Source organism: Sinocyclocheilus anshuiensis, unplaced genomic scaffold (genome assembly GCF_001515605.1).
Source record: "Sinocyclocheilus anshuiensis isolate Anshui unplaced genomic scaffold, SAMN03320099.WGS_v1.1 scaffold413, whole genome shotgun sequence".
Taxonomy (NCBI): domain Eukaryota; kingdom Metazoa; phylum Chordata; class Actinopteri; order Cypriniformes; family Cyprinidae; genus Sinocyclocheilus; species Sinocyclocheilus anshuiensis.
This window is the reverse complement of record NW_015536481.1, coordinates 1,128,090-1,139,143: the sequence shown is the minus strand read 5'-3', so window position 1 is coordinate 1,139,143 and position 11,054 is coordinate 1,128,090. Positions and strand designations below refer to the sequence as shown.

Here is an 11,054-nt window from a genome sequence, read left to right as displayed (position 1 = left end):
AGGTGAGGGAATCTATAGGTACTCTACTAGTGTTCAACAGAACGCACAAAGTCATGACACGAATGCCCACATGCACATGAGCTTTTAAGTGCTGTTCATCCAAACCACCCATGCAAAGAGGAGGAGCTTTTCATTGGAAGTGGGTTTATCTGCACTGATTCTTCATGTTTAGTGTCTACCTTCTTTTGAACTGAGTGTGCACACACTCTTTTTTTGTTTAAATGGAAGAATTGCATGTTGCAACCTTTACATAAGGTTTCTAATACTGTCTCCCATTAACAGCTTAATACTGACAGGCAACACACCATTAAAACACACACACACAGCAGTCATTTTTTATAAAACAACATAAACAAAATAACTTCCAGTTTGACAAATAAACAAAGTTATCATATGAATAAAGAAAATGGGAAACTCTAAAGGAAAGTCCATGGAAGACTGATTTTTCCCCCCCTTGATCAGCAAAGTATCGGCTGTGTGCAAATGTCTCTAAATCAAGAGCCTTGGCGGCCTGAAATCCCATCGGTCATTCATCCTGCGGGGCGGCACACCCGGCACTGGGCCCTCTGATTATGATGCTCACATGATTCAGTTACCACAATCCCAAAAAGCTCATTAGGTTTAGTGTTATTCTTGGAGACAAGACTGGGGCGTTTCCTTGGAGACGAGGGTGGAAGTAAACAGGAGTGCAGAAACTTTAGTTTTATGTTCTGAGAACCTGCATAGTGAATTCACGGCACTGAGGGTTTATTTAGGGCAGCACACACACACACACACACACACACACACACACACACAGACACGCAATCTTTTGGATACTTTGGTAAGGCAGATTTTTCTAGATTTTAGTATTTTGGCATTAGGATATTGCAGATTCTCTTCCTAGTTTTGGATACACATGCACACATGTACTAAATGACCTTAAAGGGATAGTTCACCTAAGAAATTAAAAATTGTGTCATTTACTCAGCGTAATGTCATTACAATTCTGTGTAATTTATTTTCTGTGGGACACAAAAGGAGATGTTTAGCACTGCTCTTTTCCATAAAATGAAATGAAATGGTAACCAGGGCTGTCAAACCTGTAAAAAAAAAAAAGACAAAAAGCAACATAAAAGTAGCACCATTCATCCATAAAAGCTATTATGTGGCTTTAGAAGATTTGAAATACAAACCTTAGTCAGGGTAGATAACATATTGAACTTAAATTGATAGTTCACCCAAAAGTAAACATTTTATCATCATTTACTCACCCTCATGTAATTTCAAACCTGTATGGCTTTCTTCTGTGGAACACAAAAGAAGATATTTTGAAGAATGTTGGCAACTAAACAGTTTTGGTTGCCATTGCCTTCCATTATATGGACAAAAAATGCAATGGAAATCAATGGGAACCAAAACTGTTTGGTTATCAACATTCTTTAAAATATCCTCTTTTGTGATCAGCAGAAGGGAAAAAAATGCATACAAGTTTGGAAAAATATTAGCATGTGTAAATGATGACTGAATTTACTTTTTGGGTAGACATGGATGAAAACGAGGCTGTAAGTGTTAGACTTTCACAGTGGAACACTGTATAAATATCCTAGATCACATGTAATTTTATATCTCACAACTTTCAAAAGTTTTTGTCTTTTAAAAGTCCTTTTGGATGTTATTAAATAAGAGTACAGTCCATTGAACATACTGTACCTTTTATCCCTTGCAACCTCATTTTCATTCCTGTCAAAATAAAATGTCACTACCCTGACTAAGGTCTATAGCACAGAAAATTACTTTTATGGCACTTTTTTCCATCCTTTTTTATTGTACCAGCATGGAAAAGTGCAACCAGCACAGTCATCATAATTGTTTTGTGTTCCACAGAAGAAAGCAAGCTGGGTTTGTAACAACGTGACAGTTAGTAAATAACAGAATTTCTGTTTTTCCGTTTACTATCCTTTTAATTTGTTCTGGGGCTCTTTTTAATTCTCTCTGCCTTACACCACAAACTCTGGTTCTGCTTCTGTGGTCAAGTGTTCTGTGGTCAGATCTTCTCTGTCCGGATCCAGAGAAAAATACTTGCTGGTTCTCTTGATGGGAAATGCGTGTTGGTTATTCCGGATGCCAGCGCACTGATCTGCAAGTCCCTGGTATCCACAGCCGACCGTGTCCCCGAGGTCTGGCTCGCAGCCGAACGTATAGCTATGTGCGGTGTCCTGGCAAAGCTCCGCCCACTCCTGACAGTTCCTCTGGAACAGACGAACATCATCAAGTGATTGGCTGTGCCGGTCTGTGGAGCTCTGGCCCTTCCTGCCCATCGCCATCTAATAAAACAAAGACAATGAAACATGTCAGCACAAAGGAAACTAACAAGCCGCATTAAAACAGAAATCACAGACTACACTAACTCTCAACTAACCCTAAAATCTCAAGAGCGGTTAGCTGTACACTCACATGAATTGACAGATGAGAAACGACAATGCTGTTGGGTGTAGGGTAAGGCTGCCCTAAACAAATACTGTTAAGAGGAAGTGGAGTTACCAGCACTGTTAAAAGAGATTACATGATTACTCAACAGAAGAATGATGCAGCTCAAAATGCAGAGTGGATGTCCTTGGTTTAACTTCAGCGGCTGAGACGGTGTCATTTAACAGCTGTAACGTGTTGTGTGTAAACGTGTGTGTGTATAGGTGCACCTGGGGAAGACATTCGATGCTCTGACCCCTCATTCTCACTACGGTCTCTGATGAGCTGGATGTGGAAGAACTGACTTCCTTCACCACTAACCCTGAAATGCACAAACATATACAAAACATGCATTCTTAATCATTTTCTCCCATCAGACATTTGAAGGTCACTAGGGTCAGGCTAGGGTGTACAGTAAATTTAGTTGTCGATTCAAACTCCACCGCTTTCAGGTACTTGTCCATTAAAACGACAGGATACTCGTACTTTTTAAGTAGTGACTTCCTAAGATTATTTTCATGACTCCTCCATGACTTTTCCAGCCATCTATTATCACTGGAACTGGATTCTTAAAAATCCAGTATATAAAATCAAAAAGACCAATTTCTAGTCAATGAAATGTTTTAGAGTGGAGCATAAATTGCTATGGCTTTTGGACATTTAGCAATCTCCAATGACTTTTCCAGGCCTGAAAAATTATCATTTCAAAATGTTCTTACTAAACCCTGTTCAATACCACAGTTTTGAAAGAGCAAATCATCAATTAACAAAGTCCTTCATTCACCCTGGGCAGCTGTAGGACAGCAAGAATTTGACTGACAAACTGACTTGGAAAGGTGGCACTAAAAGGTTAATCTACAGCTAATGTCTGCCTCCAGAGATGACACAGCTTGAATTTATCCACCTGTCAGCAACAGGCGTGGTTGATACACCCAAGCCTTCAGAAATCATTCTAATACGCTGATTTGGTGCTCAAGAAACATTTCTTATTATCAATGTTGAAAACAGTTGTGCTACTTAAGCAACATTATAAATGTCTTTACTGTCACTATTGATGAATTTAATGCTTCCTAGCTGGAAAAAAAGATTTCTAAATAATATAATATAATCTATGCTTGTATATACCGGAGCATCCGTTGTTCTGTGCTGACAGCATGTCCTCTGTGATATGAATACACAGCTCCTGGTTGAGATCTAAATCGTGAAGATCTTCACAACTTCTCGGATCATCAACCAACATCTCAATCTCTGAAGAAACACATAAACACACAGAAATTCTGAGCACTGAAACTGCTACTGCTTCAGTCCTATGAATAGTATGAATGAGCAGGGTATCTGCAGAATTAAAAAAAAAAAGACTTTAAGTCCTTTTTTAAGACCTACACAAATAAAATTTCAGCTTTTCACATTTCACCCTTTAAACCATTTATAAGAAAAGGGATTCAAAAGTCAAAAGTATCAATTATATTAATTTAAACAATTATTATCAATCAATTATTATATTAATTTAATAACATATAACTATATCTTAGTGTCTTAATTGTTTAGATTTCTATAATGCATTGGCATTAGCTTCTTGTCGAGCCACTGGTTCACATTTATGTGTTTGCTGCGTAAAAATATGGGTGGATTTTTGCTTTGGTCTCAACAAAAACAGCAGATGGCCTTGTTGGAAATGCACATCCACTCTCTACCAGCAGGTGGAGCATTCAGAACTGCAGAAATATAACGGTTTCCCCGGTAACCGCAGCACACAAAGCCATTTAAGACTTTTTATGGCCTTAGATTTAATACAACTAAATCTAAGGCTTTTTAAGGCCCGCAGAAACCCTGATGAGATTTGATCAGTGCACCCATTTAATCATACAGCATTTATTATTGATACTGTTATTACTAATGTAATGAGCCTGTGAGGTACAATTAATTGGCTATCAGAGAAGTCTCATATTCATCTGTGTGTGTGTCTCCTACCGTCCTCATCCAGGCAGTGCTCCTTGCTGCTGCTCTCGATGCCAGACGTGTGTGTACTGGCATGACTGGTGTTGGAAGATGAGTGTGTTCTCAGCGGTCGGTGGGGTGTGTTCGTAGGTGTTCGGAAACTGTCAGTGTCGATGCCGGATGTACGGGAGCTGCCATGACTCGTGGTGGAGTGTCGTGAAAAGGGATTGGGTCGTGACGTGCTGCCTGCACTGCTGCCGCTGGCACGCGAACGCTGCTCCAAATGATCCATGTCCGCCTCCAGAGCATCACTGATATATGACTCCCTGTACTGCTTCTTTTCTGAGAACACACATAGTTTAATAATGTCAACCATACGCTCTAGGTCCTTTGTAAAACAAAACAATAACACTTCCATGACAACACAAATTTAAAAAAAATTATAATAAAATAAAATAAATTATAATAAAATAAATTTCATTCTGCTGAGTATGGCTTTTATCATATTCTAATGTGTCCATGTTTGTAAAGTCAGTTAACAGTGTATGATTTAAAGTGTATATGCCATTCATTTTTTATTTGTTAATTTTATCACCTAGCTTGATTTATCTGTATATCACAGATTTCATTTAACTTTCAATTATTAGCTTAAGAAATGTTACCATTCCAGCAAATCTGTCATGCATATTCTCAAGATACCTTCATTTTCCTCCAGTCGTCGAACCTGTTTCAGCACAGGCTGTAGGTTCATATACAATCGGTGGCTGTTGCTCAGCAGCTGTAGGAGGTGTCGTGAGCGCAGAGGACAGCCTGTATTGTAGATGAGCTTCCTGGCTGAAGGCAAACCATCAGGAAGAATCTCAAACCTCTTCCCCTGTGGACAGGAAATGAGTCAAAGGTTGATTCCAATAAAAAGTGTAAATAAACACTGTGACCCTAATGGCACAGAATTATACACGTCACCTTTAAATCATACTAATAAATCACTGTAACACTGACCACAAACACTAGTTTCCCCACGTTGGTCCAGGGAAAATCATACAAGAGTTGCTTGACAGTTCCCACATTCTGAAAAAAATTTATGTAACCATCATACATAGAAATGCACAATGTATTATCTGAAAGAGCTGGATTTTATACAATTTGTTGTATAACCTCATTCAGTAAGTGTACAAACAGCATACCTGAAAAATCTGAATCCCACGCAAGGTCAGTCCCAGAGTTAAAGAAGCCTCCAGCTCTTTCTTATCCTGGGGGGGAATCACATTATGTTGAAAAATCAGCTTGTATGCGCACGCACACACACACACAAACACACACGCACAGAGTCAATAGTTCTTCTCTGACCTTGTAAAGGCGGTAATAATGAACAGTCACGTCATCCAATAGTGCAGCTTCCTTTATGTATTTCAGCTGGGCCTCTGATGCCGTAAGAGCAAACTGCTCTTTGTGCATGTTTGGAATATGACGGAGAATATAGTCACATCCTCTCTTCGCAATTACCTGGAAAAGTTAGAACCAGAATAATAATAAAGCACACCTTTTGACTGATAAATTTACATGATTTTCCAGTTATTCTTAATTACTGCATACAGATTTTTTTTAAATAATTTTATAGAGACTGCATTTCAAAATAAATAAAAAGTTAAAAAGAACAGCATTTATTTAAAATAGAAACCTTATGTAACAATATACACTACCGTTCAAAAGTTTGGGGTACGTTTTTTTTTTTTTTTAAGAAATTTATACTTTTATTCAGCAAGGATGTGTTAAACTGATAAACAGTGAGAGTAAAGACTTATATTGTTAGAAAATATTTCTATTTTGAATAAATGCTGTTCTTTTTAACTTTTTTTTTTTCCATCAACGAATCCTGAAAAAAACGTATCACAGGTTCCAAAAAAATTAAGCAGCACAACTGTTTCCTACATTGATAATAAATCAGCATATTAGAATAATTTCTGAAGGATCAAGTGACACTGAAGACTGGAGTAATGGTGGATGAAAATTCAGCTTTGCCACCATAGAAATTAATTATATTTTGAAGTATATTAAAAAAGAAAACAATTTTTAAATCGTAATAAGACTACACAAGATTACATTCCTTTCTGTATTTTAGACTTATTTAAAAAAACATAAATCTTTTGAATGGCAGTCACTTTACTTTACTTTTAGAAAAGTACAGTTTTATGGTACATTTTCTCAGTTCACCCATTGGCAGATGTGGCAAAATGTTAATGTTAAACCACTGCTGATTTGTTTTGATTTTTTACTCAAGCAACTAAAACTGCTAAAAAATAAGACTGACATTCAGCAGATATAATCCTAGTTGTCAACCGTGGCTATGGTGATGTCCCTGAACACTTAACATTCATAAAAACACAAAAATCATCATCACAGTGCTGTCAGGGCTGTCCCTAATCTCTCAAGAGTTCAACAGCACAGTCTATCTCTGACTGCACCGTCCTGCAGTAAAGCAGTGTCTCACACCATGTGTATCCAGATGATAGCACAGCTCAGCAAGCCTAAAGCTAATGCACCCTAGATTCTCTTTAAAAGCTTTTGACTATTTTTAACCTCAATCCGCTACATGATGATGAATAAAGCGTCTTTTTACAACAGGCTCTGTTAAATTCGGGGACAGCACAGTGTGGCCCATAAACCACACACAGAGGGCAGTCAGAGCATATGCACATTTAACAGGCTTGATCAGCATAATGATTTATCAGGAAGCAGTTTAATGGGGTGCTGTGCAGACATACCCAAGAGGGAAAATATGCTTCCGGCTGGAAATAGGCACCAAAGTGTTTGTTCCTTTTGAAGTTTCCCAGGTCAGCCTGCAGCGCAAATGCAGCCAGAAGGAAATAAGCCTCCTCTCTCTGGATGCACTGAGACTGCAGTACCTGCTTCCGCAAGTGCCAATAGTAATAATACCGTGCCACGCGATCACTAAAACAGACGGACATAGAACATTTTCATTTTTTCTATAGACATTTAGTATGTATACACTACTGTTCAAAGGTTTAGGGTCAGGATTACTTTTTTTTGTGTTTTTGATAGGAGTCTCATAGGAGGCTGCATTCATTTGATCAAAAATACAGTAAAAAAAGTAATATTGTGAAATATTATTACAATAAAAAATGTTTTCAATTGTAATACATTTTAAAATGTGATAGCAAAATTATTTCTGTGATAGCAAAGCTGAATTTTCAGCAGTCACTTCAGTCTTAAGTGTCACATGATCCTTCAGAAAGTGATTTGGTGCTCAAGACACATTTCTTATTATTATCAATGTTGAAAACAGTTGTGCTGTGTAATATTTTTGTGGAATCTGTGATATTTTTTCATAATTCTTTGATAAATAAAAAGAAAACATTTGGAAATAGATTTTTTGTAATAATGTAAAAGTCTTCACTGTCACTTTTTATAAGTTTAAAGCATTTAATCCTACTGACCCCAAACTTTTGAATGTAGACATGCGTGTGACTCACCTGATAAGTCTGCCATTTTCAACATAATACTGTGCTCTGAAGTGAACAATCATCGGAGGTCCAAACTTGTCAATTCCCTGCAGTTGGCAAGAATTCAGTCAAAATGTGCACCAAAAAAAACACACACACACACACACACATATACATATACATATATATATATATATTTCAAGAAAACAAAACCCTGTGTGTGTGATACCTTGCTAGCTTCCCGTTTCCACTCTTTTGGACAATATTTAGACAGTTTCTGTCCCAGTTCCATGTATATGTGTTCATTGTCTAGGAAAAAAAAGCACATTATAACACACTGAAACACACATGCATTTAGATCTTTAATGTTTGTGTATATAGCATATGTAATGTAAAATGGGAAAAAGTCAGTAATTTCCGATATATAAAACCCTGACAGGGTGGTCAAGAACAGAAAATACAATAATAACCAGCAGACTGTATATTTCCCAAATAATTGCATGGTTACTTACCAAATAAATGAATAAACAGACACACAAATTTGATATGAGTTGAAATTATTTTATCATGAGAATAAAAACACCAGAGTGATACACAAGAACCAAAACCCTGGATGCCTGGGATAATCAATACGGTGTAGCACCCGTAATATAACACAGTGACAAGAACTGACAAATCAAATCAGAATCAAGTACAGAGAGCCGTGTAAAGTATGTTATGTTGGTTTTAAATAGACAAGTCAGAGTGTAAGAAAGTATAAAGCTGTCTTAAGCCCGTTTGTATGTGTGTGTGTTGCAGTGTTTTTGGCCTTACTCTGAATAACACTGAGGCCGAACAGGTGGCAGTCCTTCAACCTGAGCAGATCACAGACCTGCACCAACAACTCCTGACACACAGCCTTAACCTGAGAGAAAAGAACAGATGTATTAGAGAGAGAAAGGATATATTGATGGGGAATGGGAAACAGGTTTCACTTATCAATGGAATTTTTTAAATATTATTTTGCTGTCTGAAACGTTGGCCCTAAAAAGCTGCTTCTCAAACTATTACTAAACTGTGAAATTATGCAATATACGGAGCTACATTTTTAAAATATTTATTTGTGAACAGATTATGTTTCCAATGCAAGCCCACAACTTCCGAGCAGGACCCAAAATGACATGTTTAGAACCTGTTGTCCATAAACAACAATCTTTGTATATGATGCAAATAGATAATTGCAATTAAATTTTTTCCATTTATTTTTAAATGACATGGAAGCTGTGCGGTCTTAAAGCAATCACCAATGGTGTGCGTCATTGAGCCCATGGAGTTGTACTCACACTGACTATTACATTGAGCGTTTCATCATTCGGGAGGAACACACACACACACCGGCGGTCCTGCATCGTCTTGTTATTGTGGAAAGTCAGTTTGCTCATGTTTGAGAGGCTGCAGCCTGTAGATTTGTGCCCCTCACTGGAGCTCCACCCCTGAGTGCCTCCCAGTCACGATGGGATCAGATAACTCAGACACACACACATAAAAAAAAAACACATACATACATACACACACACACACACAATCAGACCTGACTCACAACTGTTTCAAACCAGTTGTTTCTCCTGGATCAACACACAATCACACTACACAAACACAGCAGCCCCCGCCCGACTCTGAAAAAGAGAGAAAGACAGAAATAAATGAATTGAACAAGAATACAACTACAAAATGTTCCTGTTGGACATACTGACAGGCAACTCTCCAAGTATTTCACATAAATATTAGAAAGCTATAATTTACTGGATTTTGTAAGAAACACAGGAACTGCAGCACTGGATTTCTTGTCCACAGAACAGAATTTAAAAAACAAGGAAAACAGTGATGGATAGCTGTGGGTGGGTGCACAACACACTGCAAACACAAGTTGAAATCATTTTCCATTTGTTATGTAACGTAATTAATGTATTTGTTAGATTAATGTAAAGCTTCTACTAATAAAAAAAAGGCCATATCAATACTGAAAACATTCTGCATAACAACATGACAAACACTACAACAAAATTAATTTGAATATTATTCATCTGCAGGCCAAGTTAGCTTTTCTGCAGATTAGTTAGCTAACATGCTAAACTAGAATGTAACATGTCTTCGTTTTAAATTCTCTCATCCAACCACAGTCAAAGTACAAAAACTTATGTCACGTTTCAAAATTATCTCGATTCAAAATTCTCTCTGTGATTCTAGATATTTTTGGGACATAACAACTGCTTGCACAGACATGAAACACTAACCGACTCTCTCTCTGCCTCTATCAGTATCTGTGATATGAGTACAGGCCTACAGAAACTGCTGAACTGACAAAGCGAGAAAGTTACAGTGAAATATTACCATTTTGATCTCTTATCATGAACGAACTCCATCTAAAATGACAACAAATATGTCATATCCAATACACACATAAACATCAAACTTCATCTCTCAAATTTAAAAGAATATTCCAGATTATTTTTAACCTAATATATATGCACCACAAGTGTGTACCATCCAGTTGATTAAGCTCAACACTGATCAAACTCAACTTTTTCTTCACTGTACATATAACTAACATGAGATACATTTGCAGAAATATACTTACTATGATCAAGTTGAAGTTGCAAATTTGAATGTCAGCTCAAAATGTAAGTAGATTACAACAAACCTTAAACTTGTAAGCACTAATTAGGACCTGTGTAACTTTCCCATCACATTCTGCTGCTTCACTATCTATAAAATGGGCCAAAAATATAAATAAAAAATAACATCTTGGAATCAGTTTAAAATTGTTTTTAGTTTTACCAAAACTAAGTTAACCACAGTACTTTAAACTTTAATTTAAATTATTTTCTTCAAAACATAATTTTTTCCACAAGTACACTGCCATATGGCTCCATTAACTGATATTAAAATATTCTTTGTGGTTTGTGGAACTGTGTATGCGCTGCTATGACATTTTCTCAGTCCACTTGGCTGGCCTTTATTAAAGCTTGTTCCATTGTAATATTAAAATAAATAATTTAAGCACGTATACATTAAGGAAAATGTCAGGCAAAATGCAAAATGGAGTAGCAAGTAGACTTTGCATAAGCGAGAGACAGAGAGAAGAGGAAAATGTGCAGCAGTCAGGAGAATTCCACCCAACATCTGCTTCTCATTCCAACAATAGAGGCCTTTGATTCTCACACACAC

The 11,054-nt window shown here is 37.1% G+C and overlaps 1 protein-coding gene across 4 annotated transcripts in view; it reads right to left on the bottom strand.

The window, feature by feature from the left end:
- Positions 1-1,457: 1,457 nt before the first annotated feature.
- Positions 1,458-11,054, bottom strand: part of LOC107683538 (FERM domain-containing protein 6-like) — a 28,020-nt gene continuing 18,423 nt past the window's right edge. The window contains exons 2-15 of one of the 4 annotated variants that reach the window (XM_016479628.1): positions 9,170-9,502; positions 8,661-8,751; positions 8,077-8,156; positions 7,878-7,954; positions 7,149-7,335; positions 5,734-5,889; positions 5,571-5,636; positions 5,386-5,454; positions 5,086-5,260; positions 4,420-4,728; positions 3,574-3,696; positions 2,679-2,770; positions 2,437-2,500; positions 2,164-2,306 (exon numbers count right to left, since the gene is read on the bottom strand). In XM_016479628.1, the coding sequence (XP_016335114.1) occupies positions 2,251-2,306; positions 2,437-2,500; positions 2,679-2,770; positions 3,574-3,696; positions 4,420-4,728; positions 5,086-5,260; positions 5,386-5,454; positions 5,571-5,636; positions 5,734-5,889; positions 7,149-7,335; positions 7,878-7,954; positions 8,077-8,156; positions 8,661-8,751; positions 9,170-9,268 (1,644 nt within the window). In that variant the 5' untranslated portion in view covers positions 9,269-9,502 and the 3' untranslated portion in view covers positions 2,164-2,250. Of the gene's footprint in view, positions 2,307-2,436; positions 2,529-2,678; positions 2,771-3,573; positions 3,697-4,419; positions 4,729-5,085; positions 5,261-5,385; positions 5,455-5,570; positions 5,637-5,733; positions 5,890-7,148; positions 7,336-7,877; positions 7,955-8,076; positions 8,157-8,660; positions 8,752-9,169; positions 9,503-11,054 lie in introns of all 4 variants that reach the window. The other 3 variants (XR_001633731.1, XM_016479620.1, XM_016479612.1) reach the window with 3 other exon arrangements.